The sequence below is a fragment of the Trifolium pratense genome, linkage group LG6 (assembly GCF_020283565.1).
Source record: "Trifolium pratense cultivar HEN17-A07 linkage group LG6, ARS_RC_1.1, whole genome shotgun sequence".
In the NCBI taxonomy this organism is placed as follows: domain Eukaryota; kingdom Viridiplantae; phylum Streptophyta; class Magnoliopsida; order Fabales; family Fabaceae; genus Trifolium; species Trifolium pratense.
In genome coordinates this window covers 15,598,980-15,624,721 of record NC_060064.1, presented here as the reverse complement: position 1 = coordinate 15,624,721, position 25,742 = coordinate 15,598,980, and the positions used below count along the sequence as shown (strand labels likewise).

The 25,742-nt window shown below is 32.5% G+C and overlaps 2 protein-coding genes and 2 pseudogenes across 2 annotated transcripts; 2 read left to right on the top strand and 2 right to left on the bottom strand.

Annotated features, from left to right (window-relative positions):
- Nucleotides 1–553: 553 nt before the first annotated feature.
- Nucleotides 554–6,529, bottom strand: LOC123889818 (glycosyltransferase-like At2g41451). The gene is made up of 11 exons (XM_045939315.1): nt 5,958–6,529; nt 5,426–5,575; nt 5,233–5,285; nt 3,995–4,103; nt 3,747–3,881; nt 3,570–3,614; nt 2,869–3,056; nt 2,294–2,435; nt 1,710–1,756; nt 1,366–1,453; nt 554–1,249 (listed from the first exon to the last, which is right to left on the bottom strand). The coding sequence occupies exons 1-11, from the start codon at nt 6,291–6,293 to the stop codon at nt 962–964; spliced, it is 1,581 nt and encodes a 526-aa protein (XP_045795271.1). The 5' UTR covers nt 6,294–6,529; the 3' UTR covers nt 554–961.
- A 431-nt stretch (nt 6,530–6,960) lies between these two features.
- Nucleotides 6,961–7,920, bottom strand: LOC123891808 (uncharacterized protein At4g04775-like). Its single transcript, XM_045941694.1, has 2 exons — nt 7,340–7,920; nt 6,961–7,254 (listed from the first exon to the last, which is right to left on the bottom strand). Exons 1-2 carry the CDS (start codon nt 7,520–7,522, stop codon nt 6,961–6,963), a joined length of 477 nt encoding a protein of 158 aa, XP_045797650.1. The 5' UTR covers nt 7,523–7,920.
- A 6,066-nt stretch (nt 7,921–13,986) lies between these two features.
- LOC123892989 lies at nt 13,987–19,169 on the top strand (annotated as a pseudogene).
- Nucleotides 18,957–23,978, top strand: LOC123891807 (annotated as a pseudogene).
- The last annotated feature ends 1,764 nt before the right edge of the window (nt 23,979–25,742 follow it).

The following is a 25,742-nucleotide window of genomic DNA, read 5'->3' as shown; positions in this document are numbered from 1 at the left end:
AAATAAGTCGATCTAAACGGGCCACATATCAGTCACAAAATGCCTACCAACTTTCATCAACTTTTCTTTGAAAAACAATAAACTTTCTTAAATTCCATGTACAACTAAGTCAAGTACTTAACCCATCAATAAATAGTTTGTGTATACCCCAAAATCTCAGTTTACCTATTGACATAAGAAAACCTGCTCAAATAAAATGTTCAAACTCCTTCAGAAGACTCTTCCTAGGCTTGGGCACTACCTCACCAAGATGTCCATGTTAGGCAAGTAATTTAACAAATGGTAGGAACAAATATAGTCTCATTTAAATTACTTTTCTCTAAAAGAGTTGAAAAAGTTTCATATATTTTGTCTAAATTTTAAACAAATTATATCAACTTTCTTTTTACCTATTTTTGCTTATAATTAAGAACGGACAAAGTATTTTACCAAGTTAAAACTCTAACCACCTTTTCATTGACCACACTAGGTGACATAAATTCTAAAAACTCTTTCACACCCCTTTGGATGTAGGGCACTAAAGTAATGAAGTCAATTCAAATGCCGGTGAAAATTGGTAAAACATCATTTTCATTGTATAAATCATTTCTCCTTTCCTCCAACCAGGGGAGATAATCTCAACCTGTATGTATAACATGCCTCTCTCAATGTGTGTGAACAAAAATAGAACAGGCCACTAATTTCCATTACAATCGCAGATCTGCCCAAAAGAAATAGGAAAAGAATAATGAACAGATACAACAGTATGCTCTGTATGATTCCTACACTAAGTCTATACCTGAAATTTACAAATGCGCTTGGGTAATGATCGAGAAAAATCCCATGAGTCGTAAACCTGAAAAGCCCATCATGGCAGCCAGTGCTTCTATCATTGCATTTCTTGAAAAAAGTATCTCCATAATTCAAGTATCAGACACATGTTTAAAATAATTTCCGGCCATGGCAAGGAGTCAGTAAAAAATTAGGATGTAAGGATGTCAGTGTCGGTGTCATCATGGTCGGGTGGAGATAATGGTGGGATTGCTGAGGGAATTGAATCATCTATAACCTCCAAGATTCTTCTTCCAATAGCTTGGGATACTCCACCAGCATCAATTTTTCTAGAAGATAACATTTCTGATCTGGTATTCCTAGTTGAATTGCTACTCTCAACAGATTTTAAAAAATTGTCTTTTGATATTGTTGTCTGAGCAGCTTTTGCAATCACAGAGCTAAAAACACCAGATTCCCTCAAACTTTGAATAATGGTCTGCAAAAGTAGGTTTTTGGAGGAAAAATTAGGATGTTCTCTAGTAACTATGTCAGATAACAGTATACATTGTTTGGAGAGAAACCATAATGCAAATTTGAGACAAATGAACTTACCATGGGAGCATAAATGCGAGTTAAGATGCCTTTCCTCATTAGTTTTATGTTTAGTGCTTTGTTAGTCCACACAATTCGTTCACGATACCTAAGTGAAAGAAAAAAAGAAAAACTGACTTGGAGACATTGGATATGCATTTTTGTCGTGTTGTAAATTAAACAAGGAGGCTGCTATAGATTAAAAGTCACAAATTTAGTATGTTTGAGAGATTGATTCATTTTAAAATATTGTCTTCATCTATGTCTCATGTTACAGTACTTTCAATTTATATTGTAAGATACTTATGTTTCTCATTATTGTTAGTAAAAAGTTTGAAGTATTATTTTCATATTCCTGAACTTACCATTGAAGCATTTCTTCCTCAGTTGCAGTTGAAGCAATTATAAACGCCTACATCATATACAGAACAAAAAATTGTCAGACTATGTATATGTATGTATATATACGTGGGTGCAATGTAAATATCCCCTGCCCCTACCCCCACCAAACAAACACACCCAAAATGTGCACTTGAGCAACTTCGCAGCCCAATATGCTAGAAAGTAAAGAAAAAAGCTCAATGAAAAAACACCATTCAGTTAGGTTAGCCATCAAGGAAAAAAGAGGCAATGGTGTTTAAGAAATGAACTAATAAACTGGGAAACAACTGATTATTAATTACAATTTTAAGAAATGAAGAAAAAAAACTGAGGGAATATCATATAACCAACCATGCACAGAAAATAACAAAACAAAACAAGAATTCCATTCTGGTATCACTAGGAAACCTGAGTGCAAGACCTTAAACAAAGATGCAAAAACTAATAGATAATAATGCAACAACAGATAAAAATGTACTGGAAAAAAAACACTTCCTGAAGCCAGTAGTAATTATTAATAATTAAAACTAGAAGCAAGGAGAGCATGTAAACGGCAACTATAACTTACAGCTCTGTCGAAGTCCAACATGAAACATCTTTTCACATCTTCTTTTGTAGGCTTGCAGCCACACCGATCACGTCTTGAAGTCAAATCAGAAAATTTGGTGTAAGTATAATGAAGAACAGCAGCTTCTTCCAACTTGATCTCACTGTTCAAATATTTAGAATACAGATCAGTGTAAATATATACAGACACAATAAATTCTTCACTATTAATATATGGATTTATAGATTTTACTTAAAACTACTTAAATTAACACAAAGTAGTTACTACGACAGAAAATGCCCATGTCTAAAAATAAAGACAGCCATCCAAAGATAGCATAAATTGCCGGTAAACCGGAAAAACATTAAATATAAGATCAGCAGTTAGCAGAAAACTTGGAAAAATCATATGTTAACTTGCATGATATGAAACCAATATAACCATGAACTTCTGATGGTTAGCCTAGGTCAACTAGGCGTAGTCATAAACTCCAAAATATTACAGATTCAGTAATATCTTCCTTAACTATGAACTAATGCTGTGTGTGTGTGTATATATGCATGCTCATGATTTAACAATGTGCAGAATCAACATACTTAGGTGACTTCATATAGTTGTGCCATCTATGTGCACCATTAGGACGGAGATGATCCTGAATCCTAGCAGCTGATTTTCCATTTCCATAAGTAAGAAAATAATTTGGATTTCCGCGAGTTGCATCTTTGTAATTTCCAAAATATACATCCTTTGGAAGGTGGTCATAGTTCTTCTTGAACATTGAGACCTACAACATTGTAAGTTAAATGTCATTGAATATAATTTGGTTTCCAAAAGAAAAAAAATTGGAACAACAAACGATAACAATATAATGGCTACAACACATGGTAAAAATGGATCTGCACCAGTGGCTTTTACCAAAATAGACACTTTTAACATTGTGTTTAAATAAATGAAAAAAAAAACTTAGAAACTAAAACAACTACATTACAAGGTTGTCAATAATATAGCTTTATCCAACTAATACTCTGTTTCTGCACTGAATCCATTGCTTAAAAGGTTCATTGTAACAAATATACAGAACTCTTGAGTGGGAGTGCCTATGCAGGTATGCTTTCATTATTCTAATATAAAATGTGTGCAAATTTTTTTATTATCTTGTTTCCTGAAGCGACAACCTTTAAAGAGATTTGGTAATTCATGTTCAGTTTTCAGTACATATTTTAATTTTCCAAACAAAGGCAACGACCAACAATAGAGCAGCTTTTAGAAAACTAAGAAAATCTATCTAAGCAAATACCTCGCTGAAAGGCTCCGTGATATCATCTCGCTCAACACTGCTTTCCTGAAGCAAATAACGTTCCAGCATTAAGTTATAATTATCCACGAATATCAAAGAGGCTACAAGATCACAGTTAGATAAACTAACTGTATTGAATTAGTGACTTCTGGATCTAAATAAAACTCCCAAACTCACGTAATTTGGAAAAATAACCATGTCAACATTTCCAGGCACATCAGATAGCAACTGTCTCATGGAGTATTCCTGGGTTCCTGCTGGATGTATCAGTTCATCAGTGTCTAGATGGATGATCCATTCCATGCCAGAATCCTGAGTAAATAATATTATAAAACTAACATTAAAATCTTAGAAAGATAAATTACTTTAAAAAGATGAATGCTGGTATATAAAAATAAACCGATAAAAGAAATGAAAATCCATACCCTTGCCATTACAATCGCCATTTCCATGTTCAAAGATTGCTTCACAAACAACTCGTAATTACAAGGTTTGTAGAAGAAGCTTGACAACCAAGTTTCATTCCATATACGGCTGGTACATAACAAAATTCAAAGTTAATCAACCTATCAAAATACTTTCCAGCATTGTGAGGAGGTAACAAAATTTAGCACTTAATATTAAAATCCTGTAGTCTCACTATAAATGAATATTTAAATTATAAAAGTTCAATATCTTAAGCTGTAAAACAAAATCCCAAGAATGGATTTTATACTTCAAAATTCATGCACAAATTATATCCCAATTTATTTTCATATAAAGGAGATCAGTTCACAAGACTTGGCTCCCACCATTGTGACCCACCATTGTGAGACTTTTTTTGCAAATACCTGACTACCAGTTACAAAGCAGAAAACTTACCACTACTCTAAGGCACAAGGCTCGCTCCCATAAGATTAGGAATAGAAAAGGCAAATGGATATTTAGGAAAATGAAATAAAACTAATGAATGGGTGTGATGATAAATGTAATAAACAAGAATTAAAAAACAGATTATTTGACCAAGACCAACCATCTTTGATCTAATGCCAAAGAATCAGTTGACCAATCTAACTTTAGCTACTAAGCAAAGGTTCAAGTTTCAACTATTCAAAGCTCGTTTTCATAACAAAAATGAAAAAACTAAAAAGGAATGAAAACTTTGCAAGTACAAAATCTTAATCACATGAACTATGACAGGAAACATGACTAGCTTTTGATCAGATATTTATTTGAATCTGATCATTGTCCAAATAGCCACTTAGCATCACTGCATTTACATTTAAGTAAAACACATTAGAATTATCTTGGGAGTAAAAAATGTAAGAAGCATTGCCATCGACATGTGACACTAACACAGTTATTTATTAGACAGTTCAAACACAAACCTCTACCAATGATCTGGGAGTAAAAACAAGACACAATCTGAATACTAGTAAAACCAAACCAGATCCAGAATTTGTGTCGAACTTTAAATCCACAAAAACATACTAGCAATGAAGTATACATAAACTGCTCAACATTGTTCATTCAAATTAAAACAAATTTCTTTTTTGAATCCAGACTCTAGGAGTTTATTTCAATCATTACAACTACAGGCACGATTATTGATATAAACAGTCACATGTTCAACAAAGGGAAAAAAAAAACTTTTGAATTCAAGAAAAAGCATATATTTATGTACCTTTTAGCTTGTTGCTCCTCTAATTCTCTTGTTCTATGTATAACCTTAACCCCCTAAACAAAAAAATCATCATTTTAATCAAGGATCAAAACATGGGCAATACTAATAAGTAATAACTAATCAAAACTATAACATTAGTGTTAACTTAAATAAACCATTTCACATTGAAAATATCGAAATTAATCAAACTCACCGGAATACTTTCTAAAACTCTAGATACATTAGGTGATGCAGCTTTCCCTTCAACAAAAAGTAAAAAACTCGAAACTCCCATAACTTTATGATAAAATATCCATGGCAGTGTCTGCTCTAAACCAGCAGAAGTACTCGTCGTAATACATATCTACAACACACATAACAAAAAAAAAACAATTTCAAATTCAAATTCACAACAAAACGGGAAAAATCACAATTCCACAATCTATGGATTCAAACATAAACTATGAAGCACAAACACGGACACGGCATACCCACACGTCCACGCCGATCATAATTTTAAAAAATGAAGTAATTCAATGTAATCATATGCGTCTGTGTCAGACACCGGGACATGCCTAATATGATGAGTGGTAGAATATAAATATATAAATATAAATATAAATACAAAAACGATGATAACAATAATAATAAAATCAATTGATAAAATTGAATCTGTGAAGGGTTTAAGAATATAAAAATCGACGATAGATCCAAGCGAATTGAAGAAAACGACAATAGAACCATACCTTAGGGGAGAGATCGGAGGAATAATCGAGTTTCCAATCACGGAAGTAAGGAAACGAAGGAGAATGAGTATTAGCGATGAGATTGGAACAATCGGAACGAGAACGATGAGATTGAGATTGAAGATGATTGGTAGAAATTGACATGCCGGGAAAAAGGTTTTGATCGGGTGACCAACGGGTGACGGGGTCGGTGACACCGCCGCGCCATTGGAGGATGAAAGCGAAAGCGGCAAGGGTGAGAGGAAGAACGGTTAGAAGAACGAGGAGACGAGAGAAGGAAGAAGTGGTTGTTACGGTGGGTTTGTGATGATGAGATGATGAGTTTGCACCTGCCATGGTGAGGGAGGTGCAAGTAGAAGAAATTGAATTTGGATTTTGGATTAGAAGAGAATGTTGGTGTTGGTGTTTATATATAAATATAAATGAAAATGAAAATGAAATTGAAATTTGGTGGAATGAATCGTGTTGAAGAGGGAAAAGAAGAGAAGAGTGAGAGAAACTGAAAACGAGTTGAGAGAGAATTTTCACAACTGCTCAATCAATGAAAGCCGTTTTCTCGTTGGTATCAGTTCATATACTACTATTCAATTCACAAATTATTATTTTTTGAAAAATATTCAACTCGCAATTAATGAGTAAACTGTCACTTTGGTCCCTGAAAGTGGCACTCGCTGTCATACTAGTCCCTGAATCATCAAAAAACAATTTAAGGTCCCTGAAAGTAACTTCCGTTAATCAGAATAGTCCCCGACGTTAGTTTGCATCAAAGAACCGTTTGGTAGTGCTGATGTGGCCATTTTGTTGACTTTATTGACCAATACGTGTCATTTCTTTTTAAAAATTGAAGCCACGTAGGCAGGGACCAAATTGAAAGTAAAAAAATAAAAAAAAGGTAGATGGATATTTTTTTTTTTTTTTACGGTAGATGGTTCTATTTGGTTTCATCTCTCTATCTCCTCTCATTTTCATTCTTCATTTCTCAAAGTGACAAAGCAATTGTCACTCATCTTTCTTCATCAATCACCCTTCCTCCATTGTGAACAACCATATACAAAAGTTGAATCACAATACAAGCAAATACAAAGTATTTTATAAGCTTCATGTCAACAACCAACATATCCAACTTTGAGTTTACATCTCTCTTGAACTTATCATTTTCATAATTGTTGTCAACACTAGTTTTCATTTCATCATCTTTTACTCCTTCTTTTCTTTCTACTCTTCTTAAAGATTCATTTGCAAGATAGTCTTCCCACTCATCAACCCACATGAAGTATTTGCAATTTGCACTATCTTCCTGCAAATTAACATAACATAGCATCATACACAAGCACAAAACTATAAACAAACATAAATTAAACACAACCACAAAAATGACATACTTTGTTTAGTGGGCATGTGTAGAATTGTCTCCCTGGATTCTTCAATGTTTTTGCTCTAAGCATCACTGTCTTTCTCTCACAAAAACAGTCAGGCCTCCAATCAAAACGTGAGGATGATGATTGACTTCCAATTTGGGTAGTTGAAGCTTCTCTTTGCTGTGAAATTGGTGGAACTCCTTTCATCTTTCAACTAATCGAAAATGGTTATGGAGATGAGAAGAGGAAGAAGATGGAGATGAGAAGAGGAAGAAATGGAGATTGATTTAGGGTTTTATAATTGGGGGTTATTTTCTATTTTCGTCAATTTAGTCCCTCAACGGTTATCTACCTTTTTGATTTTTTTTTTACCTTCAATTTGGTCCCTGCCTACGTGGCTTCAATTTTTAAAAAGAAATGACACGTATTGGTCAATAAAGTCAACAAAACGGCCACATCAACACTACCAAACGGTTTTTTGACGCAAACTAACGACGGGGACTATTCTGACTAACGGAAGTCACTTTCAGGGATCTTAAATTGTTTTTTGATGATTCGGGGACTATTATGACAGCGAGTGCCACTTTCAGGGACGAAAGTGACAGTTTACTCCGCAATTAATACATAAAGTAATAATTTATTTTTTTAAAGAACGCGATATATTTTTACCTAATAAGATAATTAATTAATTGATGAGAAATTCTAGCATATCCAACGGTTTTTTTTTAAACTAAATATATCCTCCGAGAGACTAATCACTCTCGAGGTAATTGAGATCAATTTAAGGGGATTGACTTCTTCTAACAAATGTTTCTCCATACGCACTGACTGATGATCAAACACATGATCAAATGATTAAGGGACCAACCACTTATGCCACATTAATGCTTTTCCATACGCACCAATTTTATTTTTTTTTTGAACAAGTTATTTTATTTTTTGTTATTAACCCTCTTGTTCCGGTTAAAGGTGTATGATAATCCAGAGTTCAACCGTGATATAAGTAAAGTCTGACAAAAAATTTAAAAATTATTCCCACTAGAAATCGAATTTAGATTCTACCAAACGATTAGTTTTAGGGAAAACTCGTTAACAACTTGAGCGCAATTTTTGGTTTTGAATTATTTATTTTAGGATTACAAAGATTTTTTATTTATTTATTAAATAAATGAATTGAATCCTAATTTAAACCAAATCAATTTTGATATATGATTTTTAAACCAATCTTTACAAATAAAGTTTAAATGAATTCTAATTCATTTTTAGATTTTAAATATAGTAATTAAAATTTCATAAAAAATTAATTAATTTTTTTGACAATGAAATAAAAAGTAATACTAATTGATTAAATTTGGTTCAAAATATACAGTATGTCAAAGTTAATTTTCATAGAGGCGAGTTATATATCTTCATTCAACAAAAAAGAGCAAAGTGCTCGTCAGCATGCTAAAAAGTAAGTTCCCTAAAGAAAAGCATGCTAATAAGTAGTACGTAGTAACAAAATAAAATTGGGTCTTGGCTAATATTTTTGTGCCAAAAAAGAAATTGGGAAATATAATTTCCATTCATTTTTTTTTTGACGGCATTCAATTTTTTTTTTGAAACAAAATATAGTTTCCATTCATGTTTAGGAAGTATAGATTTTTTTTTTAGTAAATATATCTTTTTAAAGGAAATATACCTTTTTATTGTTTTGAAAAAATATAGTTTTGAGAAACATACCTCCCAAGCAAAACTTTAAGCATTTGTGCATTTTTTTAATATTTGACTAAGCAACTGTTTTTGAGGTATTTGACCAAAACAACTTAACCTGAGCCTGAGGTATAAGACTTAATCTTAATTTTCTTTTTTGAGGTATAGGACTTTTTCTTATAAAGTTATTTGTTTTTTAGGTATAACACTTTATTGATTAAATTAAGAAAATTCAATAAGTTAATATAAAGATTATTTTTTTTTAGTTTACTTTGGGTTAAATATGTTTTTCGTCCCTCTAAATATACCAAATTTTATTTTTAAACTAATTATTAAATAGTTAAATAATTAAAATAATGATATTTTAAGCCAATGGGCATTTTTTAAACAAGTGGGAGGAACTCCAATTTTGGCTACATGGGCATGTTTCCTCCTACCTACGCTTACAAGAGAATATTTTACTGGCCTAATTGTCGATCTTTCCTTCTATGTATTGGTCAAAAAGTTCACAGGTGTCACTTTCTTCACAGATACTCTCATGTGCCTAAAATTATCAAAAGAACATCCATGACAAAATCATGTCTGTATTTGAAGCTCGAAAACTCCTTATAATGAATTGTGTGCTCTCCATACAACAAATAGACTAAACTTTATCAATATGAAATAATATAATCATGCGGTGATACTTGAGGATAATATGCTACTCTACCAGTTATATATGTTGGTCTCACCCATCAATAAGGATAGCTAGAAGAAAATCTTTGTGATTGTTGTGTGTCTTGCAACTCTTTACCAAACAACATAGTTTAGTTGGCACGTCTTTCGACCAATTTTTTTTTTTTTTGTGATACCAATGCATGATCAGAATAGAAAAAGCTCACAAGTGTATTAGTTAACTAAGGAAGAAGATGCATTAACTCAAAAACCTTGATAGCTCTCTTCATGATTACTCCCTCGATAAAACCTCTCTCATGACTAACAACTCCGCCAAGCAATTTCAGCTCAACATTAACCTCTCAATATCTAAAGGGAACAACTTCTCACGAAGTTTATTTGCATCACACAAGGATTAAAAAATTTGAGTCTTACAAATATTCAAATCAATGATCAATCATGTATCTATCCCACAAATGATGTATTTAGTTCAAAATTTAGATCAAATAAATCAATTTTTGTTAACAAATTTTTATCTATAGTTTTTTAAAAATTGTGCATTTAATTTTTTAAAAATTTAAAGTTACTTTTTTAATATAATTTTTTTTAATGACCTTAACATGAGTCGAGATAGATACTCCTTCCGGCCACTATTATAAAAGAAAAAAAAAGGTTAATTAGAAAACTAATGTAATGAATCTTTTTGTGTATAACAGTGATTGGTGAGAGTATAAATTAGCAAACTCTTTATTTAAATGTTTTGAGTCGGCACTTTTGGGATCTATTATTTATATGTTTAGGAGTTTTTTCTCATGGAAACTTTCATACATGGCATTCTCTTGATCAACCAATTTTTTTCTAATCTTACATGGCATCTTCTAAGACCACATTTGCTTATGTGTCGTTTGGTTAAAACTCCTTAAGGTTTACATACCCAATTTTGGTTGATTTTGATTTCGATCTTATCTTCTTAATTAATTTGATCTTATATTATTAATCAATCACTACCACCATTCTCACAATTGCCTTAATTATTACACATTTTCTATTTAATTGTTTTAATACTTGTTACTAATTATATCATGGTAGGAACCAAAATGACAAATTAAGGAATGTTAATTAATATTGTATTCCACATCTCAGTATAAATATAAACAACTCTTCTGATACATTTTTTCCAACTTTCTCCCATAATTCATTCTTTCTTTTATTCTTCTTTATTTTCTTTCATATTTTTTTCTCATGATCTAATTTTTTTTTTCATGTGATTCAGGTGATTTTTTATGCGTTAAATCCATATTGATCCATGATCCTAAGGACATAGTCGTTATTTTAGATGGAACAATTACAAGCATAATTTTTCATGCAACAAGAAATTCGATGCTAGATTTCAATAATTTAATTATGTCTATTATATAGAACGATTTGTAGTTTTAGGTTTAATGATTGTATTTTGTAATTTAGCCAATATTTATAGTTTGGGGTTCAATTTCAAGATTTCACGAGAAAAAACACTAATCATCACTTCTTATATAATTTTTATTCCTCCTCAAAATGATTCGGATGTTCTCTATAAGCATTTGTTGAGATGCCATTTTCTCACAACCTTTTCAATTAGCATGAATTCATGTACTATATTAATTTTTATAAAGTCAATTATTTGGCAATATGACGATTATCATTATAAATCAAATTCTAAAGTTGGACTTCATCTACTTTATTTGGCAAAAATCGTTATTTCCAATTTAGAATTTTTTTTAATTATTTATTGTCGGTTAATTTACATTAATGTGCTCCACCAAAAAATAGATATTCATGCACATTATTGTAAATTTCTTAAAAAAAAATCAAATATATAATAAATCAAATAATTTATTGACCAGATTATTTTATATGAACAATGTCTATATTCATGTCTTGATTCAACTGAAACATTAAATATGGAAAATTTTAATTATTAATCCACTAATTTTTGAAATATATTTAATTAAACCAATCCCAATTAATTATTAATATGATTAATTACTATTAAAGTTTGAAACAAGACTCTACAAAAAAAAAATGGAAACAAGATCATTTTGTCCTATAATTTATCAATCAGATAATCATTATTATTTTTTTTGACAAACACAGACTTAACTAATCAGATAATTATTATAAAATTAATATTAAATCATATTTACAATTTCGATGTTCTTCCTATTTCGATCTTTATTCTAATTTCTGACAATTTACGGAGAATGAATATTTCACACGATTATTTTACAACATACGGGGAATGAATATTTAATTTACACGAACTTTTGATAGAATTTTACATGATTATATAATTTTATCATATGTAAATAATAGTTGAGATGATAGTTCAGGAACATAAATTTAACTTCGTAAAATCAAGGAAATTAATTTGTCTTTTTCCCCAATTGTTTTTTAAATATTTTTATGGAAATTTTTTATTAGTTGAATTATCGATGTAACTATATATAAATTTAACACAATAATTATTTTAAATGATTAAATAATAAAAAAAGTTAGAGTTGCGACTAACAAAAAAAATAACATGGGAGTGAAAGATCACTCTCCACCCTGGTTCCCTTTTAAAATCACTAAAAAAGTATTATTTTTTATATTTAAATAAATTACATTAAATAAAAAAATAATTTTATAAATAATTAAAAAATCACAAAATAATAAAATTTTAATAATTTATATTTTCCATTGAACATTAATCCGTGCAATCGCACGGGTAAGTTAAACTAGTTTATTTTGTTTAGTTGTTTTGGATGCTGTGATTGTTAAACACGTGGTGGGAGGCTTCCTTGGTATCTTTCTTCATGATTAAGATTTGTGGTTTGTGTGTTTTTGTTTTTTGTGAAACAATGTCCGGTTCATTGTTCATGTTCACAACTTCACATAGGAGAAAGAATATGCAATCGTGAGTGTACAATAACTTTTATATGTTCTTTTTTTGTGATGTGTAGTTTTCATCTTTATAATTTGAGATATGTTCATGAGATTAAGGTGAAGTATTATTGGTATGGTTATTGTAACATAACATCATTATGCAAATGTGGTAGGTCCGATAAATTTCATCTCTCCTTTTTTTTTTTTTTTTATTATTTACTAGTTGATAAACAAGCCATCCAAACTTATGTTAAAAAAAAAACAATATATTTGTTAATAAAAAAAATTTGCTGCCTAAAAAAAAATCTTATGTTAGGGTGAGTTTGTTAATAAAAATTTGTTTGTATCCTCTTTATATATATTAGCGTTCCACGCTGCCTGTGTCTAACTTATGTAAAAAAAAAAGACGTGTTTTATGTTATGGTGAGTTTGTTGATACAAGATTTTTGCTGCTAAGTTTGTAAATAAAATATTTTTGCGTTAAGGGTATTGTTATTATGAAAAGTGCACACCAATTTTTTTTTATATCCTCTTTATATATAAGTATAGATAAAGAGGAGGGATCTGATGACTCCAGGAGTAAGTCTCCATTGACTTACTCCGTTTAATAACTCGATATCGACATTATATTTCTTTAATTCAACCGTTGAAGTCAAAGATCTTATTGAGCAGATCAACTCCGCAAATTTTATAAAAATTCAAAAAATGTAGTTAAGTATTCAGGCTATTGAAATTCAACGATTTTTTTAAAAGTTTGTCGTACATTCAATTAAGTCATCAGAAAAGTATCAAACAGTTTTGAATTTTTATAAAAATTTGCGAAGTTGATCTACTCAATGAGATTTTCGAATTCAACGGTTGGATTGAAAAAATATAATGTCAATATCAAGTTATTAAGCATAATAAGTCAATAGAGACTTACTCATAAAATCAACGGATCCCTGCTCATAAATAAATTATGGAAAATGCTAACCGGTGCCCCCGGGCACTAGTTAAGGTAACTAAAAATAGTATTATTATCTTGAAATTTGTGAAGTCAACATCTTAAAAGTTTAAATTTTTGTTTTTTCAATGCAATTTTTTTCTTTTCTTTCCCTTTTTAGTTCCTTAACTAGTGCCCCGAGGACACTAGTTAGCATGACCCATAAATTATATCGTAAAAATACAAATGAATGTTAAAAAAAAAAATAGTGGTCCATAAATAAATAACTTTTGCTTCAAAATAAAAAAAAATTGCTCTTTTCTTTTTTTTTGTCAGGTAGCCTAGTGGCTTGAAATTCCACCTTTAAAGATGGATAAGTGGAGTGTCCAGGGTTCGAACCCTGGCTCATGCATATAAAATGCTGATGTCCCAACCAATTGAGCTAACTCGTGGGGACAAAATTGCTCTTTTCAAATACGACTCATGTAGAACAAAAGCACACTATATATGCGTGTGTTTGGTTTCTGTGTTTGTGTTAGGTTTCTTTGTTACCGTTTTCAATCTTTCCAACTGTGAATTCAATTTCTTTCTAATTGATCATCGAATCAAATCGATTCAACCGTAGTTAGAAACCCACAATGTTAGCGAAACTGATTCACTCTCCGTTAATCTTTCTCGTTCGACCCAATTTCTTCTCTGTTAGCGTTGATTCATTCTTTCGTTAATCTTTGATTACTCAAACCCTAAAAAAAAATCTGAACGATTCAACATCGTCACTTTAGGGTTTCATGTTTCTGAACCCTAAAATTCTTGATTCGATTTGAAAGAGATACGTAGAAATGGAAAAGAATTCTATGCCCTTGCAACTTATGATCAAACCATTAAACGACAACGATGCTAAGGTGTGTGGATTCACTTCACTCTCAATTCGAATTGTAAAGGTTATTATTTTATTGCTTTTTCCTTAAATCCATGTTTAATTGTGTGTTGCTGGAATTGTAGGAACTTGTTACTCCGAGTTCTCATCCACAATTAAGTCACAATGCTAGTAAGTTGTTATAACTTTACAGGTAATTGATTTGTGTCTTTTTCGTCTGTAATGTTGTTCTTATTTTATTGGGTCTTGTTTGGATATGTCCCTTGATGTCCCTAATAGTAAATGTCCATGTCCATCGATGTCTCTAAATTGTATATATGTCCCTAATGTACCTAAATTGAGTATGTCCATAAATTGACGGCTGTAATGGAATTTAATTTAAATCGTAACTTCAAATGCCTTTGATGTGAAATAGAGTTTATGGAGAGCAGCTTTGCTCCTTTTCCTAAGGCTCCTTTTTTTCCTTTTCTTTTCATAGATTGAAGACATGTGGCAATAATAAATCTGATGGTTGAAAATTAAAAACACAAATAAAAGAATGAAAGCCACAATCTCACTATATTGTCTCTCCATCTTCTTCATTCATTATCATGCTAACCTCCGCATCAGCCACCGCCGGCAATTCCCCTTTCCGGCAAACAGGCGGCGACTATCCTATTGAGAAGTTTCTAGAGCCTTTCACGAATCAAACAAAAAAATCACACAAATTTCAAACTCCACCCATCTCCCTTCCACCCCATTAATACACCACCAGCATATTCCCATTCACTTTCAATTACAGAATCAACTCATGAGATGTTTGATTTCCTCAAAAAAATAAGCTTTCTTCGATTCCAAAATCAATCTCTTTCCTCAAACTTATCCCCACTGTTTTATTTTATAGATATACGTTGTTAGAATTTGAGTTGTTTGATTTCTAGATCTGGTTTGTATAGTTCTTCCTTCAATTCCTTCACATCCTCTCTTTATGTTTCGTGAGTTTTATGGGCTTGATTAACCAATGTTCTACCTATGAGATTAATATTAAGGGTGTTAAACGATGAGGATGAAGGTTGATTTTCTGGGTTAATTATTGTTTTACCATTTTTGTTGCTGTTGTTGAATTATCGCGAAGATGAAAAGTGAGGAAAACCGCCGCCTTGTGACGGCCGGAAAGGGGGCGTTGGCTGCAGCGTAGGTTAGCGGGATGATGAATGAGAGACACACTGATTGCGCGCTTTCCTTCTTTAATTTGTGTTGTTTTAAATTTTTAATTATTTAATATAGTCTTTAATTTCCAACCATCAGATTTATTATTGCCACATGTCTTCAATCTATAAAAAGAAAAGGAGAAAAAGGAGCCTTAAGAAAAGGAGCAAAGCTGCTCTCGAGTTTATGTCGCTCGACGTCCCTATATTGAGTAACTGTCCCTCATGTCTCTAAATTGTATATATGTCGCTAAATTGAGAATATGTCCCTCAATGTCCCTAAGTTGATGGCTTTAATGGAATTTAAATGTGAATGCTTATTCATAACTTCAAATGCCGAGATTATGTCCCTCGATGTCCCTATATTGAGTAAATGTCCCTCGATGTCTCTAAAGTGTATATATGTCCCTCGATGTTCCTAAATTTACAGTGTCCCTCAATGTCCTTAAATTGACGGCCTTAATGGAATTTAAATGTGAATGCTTATTCATAACTTCAAATGCGTTTGATGTGAAATAGAGTTTATGTCCCTCGATGTCCCTAAATTGTATATATGTCCCTCGATATCCCTAAATTGAGAATGTCCCTCAATGTCCCTAAGTTGACGGCTTTAATGGAATTTAAATGTGAATACTTATTCATAACTTCAAATGCCTTTGATGTGAAATAAAGTCTATGTCCCTCGATGTCCCTATATTGAGTAAATGTCCCTCGATGTCTCTAAATTGTATATATGTCCCTCAATGTCCCTAAGTTGACGGCTTTAATGGAATTTAAATGTGAATGTTTATTCATAACTTCAAATGTAAGTGGAGATGACTTGTGGCACCATAGATGGAAATAGTATGATATGTCCCTCGATGTCCCTAAATTGAATATATGTCTCTGGATGTCCCTAAATTGAAGGTCTGAGTGATTGCAATTTCAATGTGAATGCTTAGTCATAACTTGAAATGTAAGTGGAGATGACCCTTAATGCAATGACTATATTATGCTTTTGGTAACAGTAAATTGGGATGATGATTTTGTGCCGAATGATCTTAGATGCAAAAATTGAATATTGTCTCTTGATGACTGTAAATTGTTATCCTAAATTCAATTTCATTATGAATTTTTATTCACAACTTGATATGCATATTGAGACGACCCATGATACAGTGACCTTGTGTGCTTTTGGTTACCTTAGATGTGAAATTGAGTATATGTTACTTGATGACTTTGAATGCAAAATTCAATATTTGAGTCTTACAACCTCTAAATTGTTGGCTATTAATGAGAAATGGAAAAGAATTTTAAGATTCTTGATTGGACCTTCTATGACTCTGTAAATCCTATCAGATTTAGTAGTGTTGCTTGTATCAATTTGATTTCTTGTGATTTTTATCACTTCTACATCTTTGTTTTCAATTTTTTATCCTTTATCTTTTGGAATGTTTTCTAATTGATTTGACTCAATTTTGTCTTTCGTGAAGGTAACGCAAATTCTCCGAAATATTGTTCGACAGAAATATTGTTTTGGGTAGTTTTTGTATGCATTGATTATCCAAGAGTCTGCTAGCCAGTGAATCTTAATTTTTCATGCCTAAGAAGGTTAATTTGGCCCCTATGAAATTGCGTAGTTGCTTAAAGAATTCTTAAGACAAGTCTTGGGATGCTGTATTTGGATGACCCAATAACATGATTTTTTTTACCAATTATGCGGCTTACAATATGAATTATATATTCATATGGAATCACGATGGTATACATGAAAATTTTGATGGTCTAAATGCAAGCTGAAACTTTGCGAAGAAGGTTGTGTGACTTGTTAATTTTGATGTGAAATTGAGTATATGTCCCTCAAATGTCCCTAAATTGAGTATATGTCCCTCGATGTCCCTAAATTGATGGTCTGAATGGAACTTGAATGTGAATGCTTATTCATAACTTCAAATGTAAGTGGAGATGACAGTTGGTGCTATAGATGCGAAATAGTATATATGTCCATCTATGTCCCTAAATTGAATATATGTCCCTCGATGTTCCTAAATTGAACATATGTCCCTCGATGTCCCTAACTTGAATGTATGTCCCTCGATGTCCCTAACTTGAATATATGTCCTTGATGTCCCTAAATTGAAGGTTTGAATGAATGCAATTTCAATGTGAATGCTTAGTCCTAACTTGAAATGTAAGTGGAGACGACCCTTGATGCAATGACTATACTATGTTTTTGGTAATGGTAAATTGGGATGATGATTTTGTGCCGAGTGATCTTAGATGCAAAAATTGAATATATATCCCGTGATGACCGTAAATTGTTGGCCTAAATTCAATTTCATTATGAATTTTTATTTATCACTTGATATGCATATCGAGACGACCCATGATACAGTGACTCTATGATGCTTTTTTATTAATGATAAGTTGGCATGAATGCATGATGGTGGTGTGCTTTTGGTTACCTTAGATGTGATGTGAAATTGAGTATATATTAATTGATGACTTTGAATGCAAAATTCAATATTCGAGTCTTACAACCTCTAAATTGTTGGCTATTAATGTAGAAACAGAAAAGAATTTTAGCTTCTTGATTGGACCTTAAAGACGCTGCAAACCCTTTCGGACAAAATAAGATGTGTTTGGCACTTGTAGCCGATGAAACTGCTGCAGTTCATTTTCAGCTTTGGGAGATGAATGTGATTATTTTGATTCAGGTGACATCATTTATATAACCAATGGTATCTTTTCCTATCAGCATCGTAAACTTGTTCTAGGGGCTGGTAAGAGAGGGAAGCTTGAGAAAATAGGGGAATTTACCATGTCCTGTGTTGAGACACCAAACACGAGTGAGATTCATTGGATTCCAGATCCAACTAATCCTAAAAAGTATATCCAAGAGTATGTCATATCTCCCCATTCCCGTATCTTTGGACTTGTATTTTCCTTTGGTTATCTGGTTGTTGGATTTTGGCCATTATTTGGTTTCAAGCATGTAATTTGAGGAGAAATAGCAATGCACATTATTCTCTATTTTACTCAATATGGATAAAGCTTCTAGAGTAGCAGATTGGTTATGATGCTCATAGATTTAGCTTGTGTAGCTTACTAGTAATTTGGAACTTGTTACAATTGTCTATTTCGTTGAAGCCCTGCAACAGTTTTTTTTGGATTGCCTCATAGATTTAATTGGTAGCATGAAAATTAATAGTGAATTTGGCATTTGGATTTTTGTCATGTGACAGCACAGATTGTGGAGTAATTTTGGATGGAAGTTAGTATTAGTGTTCCTTGAATGATGATTGTAGAGCATATTTAGTTCCATTTTTTTAGTTGATATGTGTTGATGGCTTCAGACTTGTTTTGAGAAATCTCAGTTTGAGAATATGTTTGCTGATAGTTTGTCTACAACTGAAGATTGAAGACATGTTTCTTTACTACCACTGCAAGTATTTCTATGTTGGTGGCTCATTGGTGTGTTTGAAACTTATGGTTTGAAGACACATCTAAGTTGATATTTTTCTTTGTTGAATTGTTGGTCCTCTGATGTGCTAAGTCAGTCACCTTTAGCACAATTTGTGTATTGTTGTTTCACTTTGTAGTCATTTGACCTTCGGACATTCACTTATTGTTCTTCTGTTTTGACAGTTAAGTTTTGTGCCTTAATTGGCTTTGTTGATTTTGCGTGTCATCTGTAGATTTATGTACATGTTTGTCTTTAGATTTATTTATTTTCACGTGAATAACTTCTGTGAAGTTTTTACTTAGGTTTTTCTTTTTCCTGGATGTGATTTTAGGTTAATGCTGTTGAAAAAACCCCTTCGATGAGTGAGTTGAACGAAATTCATTCCGGGCAGGTATTTTATTTATGCAATTCTATGCTTCCAGAAATATTATGCATTGTGCTTATTATATTAATTATTAAGACAGTATAATAGAATTGAAACTTATGTACCAAGGGCATTTTACTCTTGCATGCTGTTTAAATCTTTAAAATGTGAAGAATTCAAATTCCATTTTTAGTAAATCCCTAAACCTTAAAATCTAGATTTGGGTGTTGGGAAAAACACATAATTAGCAGTGTCTAAAAGACATGCCGAGCTTGGTAATGGTTGCTTGTAACTTAAGTTTGGGGGCATTACGGTGTTGGAAAAGTATAAAGTGTGCCAAAAAAGACAGGAAACTCATATGGGCTGAAAACACAATCTGTTGATATAGCCAGAATGGGAATAATGGTTATAAGTGGTGGCCGTCCCCATCTTTCAAGCCGATTTTGTTGGTTTTGTTAGGTCTATCTCAAATTTTATTATGGTATCATATGTCTATCTTAGATCCGTTGGGCCAAGCCCTTACTGGGCCTCATGCCATTACCAATCTCATGATTTTTTTTCTTTTGTAATCAGATCTGAAAGTATGAAAAATAAAAACTAGTTTTATACATTAATCTGTACTATGTGTTGTTTGATGAACTTCCTGTATAGGTTCAAAGAATTTTCTTTGTAGTATGATTTCATTTGACAGATCATATGTTAATGGATTTTGTTATATGCAAGTGGGAGGCATAGGCATAAAGTAGTATTATTTTTCAGTCTCTGTTACTTATGCTCCGTGGTGCATTATCGCACATGCCACATGGAATGAGTTGATCTGGTATAATGTAGACATCAATGAGTCATCGCAACTATCTTGGAGTCTCTGATTTGTATCAGCTCAACTGTAGTTTCTCTTTGCTTGGGGTGGTGGGCTGGGGGTGGTTGTTTTCTCTAAAGAGAATCACTTATTCTTCTTTTTCTTTATATTTTCTCTTTAATAAACTATATTTACTGTCCAAACAAATTCAATTCCTTTCAAGTAGTTCATACAAAACATATAGTCTGCTTTATGCAGGTTCCAAATTTGACATTGTAAACATAGAAATCTTAGAAGTGAATATCATCCATTTCTCAGTAATGATGCATTTCAAACATATGGTATGATTTATGCAGTTTTCAAGGATCACCTTGTGAAGATGGAAATTTTAGGAGTGATGATGATACTGAGACAGAAGATGCTTCAATCTCGAGATAAGAGGATATAACTGACCTACATGGGATTCTTGAATGGGCCAAAGTTTGTGTAATTTTATATACACCTAGTGTTGTTATTGTCTAGTGATTCGTTATGATAATTTATTGCTGATATTATGTTAATGAGTATTAGAAATTATTAGTGAGTATTATCGTTTTAGTTGCCCTTCAAGGGGATCAACACTTATCTTTCAGGCTAGATGATAATGCTCTTTATCTCTCTTGTTCGGCTGTTGATTTGAAATCCGGTAATACCGGTCTGGAATTAGTTGAGGTATGGTGGAATAAATTACTACTATTCTAATTTTAGTCTTCTATGCTGGAATTCTTCAGTTAATTTGATCATTTCAACTGTTAAATTATAAATTATTGTTGTGTAGATAACTCTGCTAACTGATTCAAAAATGATAACTCTGATAATTTTTTATGAAGTTTTTAAAATTATTTGATGCTTTATAAATATGACAACTTCAATTTAACTTTTAATGGTCATTTTAAGCATAACTAGAAATGTCCAATTTATTTTGTATTTGATGTTCACGATCATTGTGATGCTATAGTGTAAGTCAACTTGTTGATAGCTGAATTTGATGTACACAACAAGAATTACTTCTAAAGTAAGTGAGGATCCCTGATGCATATTTATGTGTGTCTGTGTAAGTACATGTGAGGTTTGTGACTCTGTGTTCATGATTGACTTTGATTTGGTACGGTTGCAGGGAGGGACGGTTTAACTCACAACATGATTGAAATTCATAACCATTGGAAATATACTGAAGCTGTTAGGATCAAATGCATGGGTGTTCCAACTGTTGATATGAAAAATGTTTGCACTCAGCTTGAGGTTCATACATACCAACTATTTATACTCTTTCGATTCTTTTGCATCTAACTACGGACTGCCTCGCCGTTCAAAAAAAAAAAAAAAAACTACGGACTGCCTCGCATTCTAATGTGAATGTGTAGATTATGATCAGTTGAAACATATGCTTTGTTGGTTGAACCCCTTTTTGAATTGTGTCATTCTTTTGTCTAAACTTATCCAATAACACTAGCATAAGTAATTTTTGTGTTCTTGTTGCAGGACAAAACATTTGGAGAGATCATTTTCAGATATGGGGGTACACTTATATTATACAGAGGTAGGAATTATAATCCAAGAAAGAGGCCTGTAATTCCTATGATGTTGTGGAAACCTCATGAACCTGTATACCCGAGACTGATCAAAACAACAATCGATGGCTTAAGTATCGAGGAAACGAAAGCAATGAGGAAGAGAGGATTTGCTGTTCCCGCTTTAACAAAACTTGGTATGCTTGTTATTATACAGCCTAATCTCAGTTGCCAGTTTACGTTTCTTAAATGTTTTTGACTAATAATTGAATTGCAGCAAAAAATGGCTATTATGCTCATTTGGTAACCATGGTCAGAGATGCTTTCTGTTGTGTGAACTTGTTCGGATAGACTGCCAGGGTCTCGAAAGGAGTGATTACAAGAAAATTGGCTACAAACTCAGGGTAACGACTAAAGACAAATCTATTTTGCTTTCCGAATCAGGCTATTTTAATAACTAGCTTTACGACATAAAAACTTTTTAGAATTTATTTTGAAAAACTACCTAAACTAGGTCTAGCGGGGTTATTGTAAGACCGAATTCTTGAGGACCAAATGTGATTATAGACCCTACACAATATAATAGACTAAATACTAGAGAAAAAAAAAAGAACATAAAAAGAAACTGGCTAAGAACTTTATTTGTGATATATGAGTGATATATCTTCAGTTGACGAGAATATTTCTTTTGTTTGCCTGTAATTGTGTGCAACGTGATGCTTCGGTTGGTTGATAATTGATGTAACTTGTTCTGCTTTTTCTTTCTTTATCAATGTACTATATATTCTATTTCTGCAAAATATGGTTATCATCTAATAGCCAGACCACCACCAGCACCCTGCACCATTATTGTTACTTTTTCCTTCTAATTTATGAGAGCTGAATGGAAAGTCTTCACACCACTGTCTCATCTGGTTATCATAATAAGGGCAATTTACAACTGACTATCCTTGGTTGCCTCAATAATAACAGTCTTTATGGCTTGTAAAATTGACACATACCCTCCTGATGTTTGCTCGTTTATATATAGCCAACTTGTGATATTTTGATTATTTTCATCCATCTTTTTTAACGGAATATACACAGTAAAATTGCCAAATATTTAAAAAAGTAACACTCAATTCACTTTCTGTTTCTTCTTTGAACAAAACAACAGTCACTATATAAAATAAGTTAGCATGGTCAACCAGTTCTTTTTAGTTACTTGTGTGAACAATTATCACTGTAGTTTATTGAGAAAAACTTCTGCCATGTAACAAGTATCATTGTTGGTCATTTTGCTCTCATTTCTACTAGTAACCACCAACCGATGTTGTCAACTACAATTTGACTAAAATGAAGCTTGGCCATGGTGTAACAATTTCCCCCTATGGTGGCTGCTGCCTAATTTATTCTTATGGTTATCTGTTGAATTATATGAAATAAATAAAAATTGCAAATTCTAGTCAACTCTTCTACTCTTATGGTTATATGTTTCAATTTTTATTTGAAATTCACATCTTAAAATCTTCTCTGGAGTAACTATACTTATTGTTGATTACACAAGAAATTAAAAAGAAGCTATTTCTATATATATATTCCGATGAAAAATTGATCGAAAATAGCACATGGTTGCTATGGAATAACAAAACAAGCCACATGTAGATAATGTGTCAGATTTTGACACATGATGAGTGAGTCAAACCAAGGGGGTAAAGTTTGGTTTACCCTTTCAAAATGTTTGCACAAATTGCATAATTTCTGGTTTCCATTGGGTTAACTCATGTGTTGATGCAGGACCTAGTTCCCTGTATTCTGGTGACTTTTGATATAGAACAAATTGTAGTTTGGAGAGGGAATGATTATAAGCACTTGAAGGATGGATGCTTTCTTGAAGTTGAAGAATCATTTGATGATGGCAGTAACTTTCTTATGGACAGGGGATAAAGAGCTTAATAACACCAAACAATTATTTTCACAGGATTCATTTTGGTCTTACAAATGCTAAGCAATCCCTATGTTAATATCTAGTGGTAATTTACAGTGAAGAAGTGCTGATAATTTAGCTTGGCAGTCTTCACATTTTCCTTGATCTGCAAATATTGCACTTGCACTCAGCTTTTCTAGCTGGAATTAGATTGAACCTGTTTATCATGAGTTGAATCCATTATCTTGTCACATTCACAAAATCCAATTTGGAATCACTTAATGTTTCACTACACAACCATGCTTGGAATTGAAAAACTAGAAAAGAGAAACCATGAAAATAGGATCACGATAGCCGCACACAGAAAATGGACGTAGAATAGGAGCACACAGAAAATGGGTTGAATCTTACATTGTGATCTTACATGCTTATATAGGAAATGCACAGTACATCACTATAGATAGCTAGTTGTGAACTAATCACTAACTAACTTGCTTTCCAAGTAATCTCATTATCCTTCACCTTATCACCATTAAAGGAAGTGATGTCAGTTTTGATAGTGCTGGTGAAAATTTAGCTAGGCATTTATTGTTCATCATCCCATTAGATAATTAGAGAATCCTTGAATGGAAATGAATGTTCTGTAGATGAGAGGATAAGTTACGACTTCTGGGGTGTAACAGTTAAAAGACTTCTGGGGGTAACAGTTAAAAGTCCAGCACCATGTTTGTCAGATGGACTGGTTTTTCTGTTTCTTCCCATATTTTCTCGTTTGTTCTCTTCCATAAGCACCACACGATCATCACAAAGTCGCTGCACTTTTGCTCTAAATTTGCTGTCAGAAAAGAGAAAACAAGTGAGTTAAACGAATATGCTGCTACAACAATTTGTGATATATCCTCCCAAAGTCCAGCCTCATTCCACACTCAGCTTTGCTTTTTCACATCCTATGAACAGATGCCATTCATTCTCATACATAATCTCGCAATGTGGGCATAAATCCGTGTATTGTACTCCTTTTCGTTGAAGCTTGTCCCGCGTCGGTAGACACCCTCTTAAGACTCTCCACATAAAAATTTTAGGCTTAATTGCACTTTTGGTCTTTTATCTTTATTTTAGGTTTTAAGTTGGTCCCTTATATTTTAAAAGTTTCAAATTGGGCCCTTTTCTGCGGGTTTCATGTTGGTCCTTCCCGTCAAATTTTTCACTATTACCGTTAAATTTGGACACGTGACAAACGGAAATTACACTTGGAAAGATGACATGTGTCCAAATTTAACGGTAATAGTGAAAAATTTGAGGACCAACTTGAAAACTTGCACAAAAGATAAGGGACCAAGTTGAAACTTTTAAAAGATAAGAGATCAACTTGAAACCTAAAATAAAGATAAGGACTAAAAATATAATTAAGCCAAAATTTTAACTTCGTGGTATCTTTAAATTTCAAATTTTCATCCGATCGCCGGGGACTCTATACTCCTCATTATCAACTAGAGTTTCCATTGAATACCTATGCCGACTTAACCTTTGTTATTAAATTTCCATACTTTGTGATCAGCTTCCCCTCCACTTATTGCTGCCATTTATCAAGTCCCATTTCCATGTGCACGTTGCTGCATCCATAAGGTCTGCCACTTTAAGATGTTCACCCTCCCTGTAACACTGGGCTCGTGATGTATGAATTCTCACTTTTTCTAAGCCATGGCTCATTCCATACATTTATATTTTTTCCATATCACCAACGCACCATCTTAGTCCTCCTTTGACTATTACCAGTGAAGTGATACTACGCCAAATAAAACTTGGGTTGTGGCCTAGTCGAGCCCCCAAAAAGTCACTTTGTGAAAAATATATAGTTTTGAAAATTTTAGTAACAATAGCATCTTGGTCGGTTAACAATTTCCAACTTTGCTTCCCTAGCATAACCAAATTAAAATCGTAAAAGTGTCTAAAATTCATAACTCCAAATTCCTTTCTCATGGTCAATTTGCTCATTTGGGGCATGTAGTAATATTTTTAGAAACCATGTGTTTGAGAAATTGAATACTTATTAGATTATTTAATAATATTACTAAAAAATTATGAATAAATGATGTGTATACGTGAGATTATTTAAATTGAAAGAAC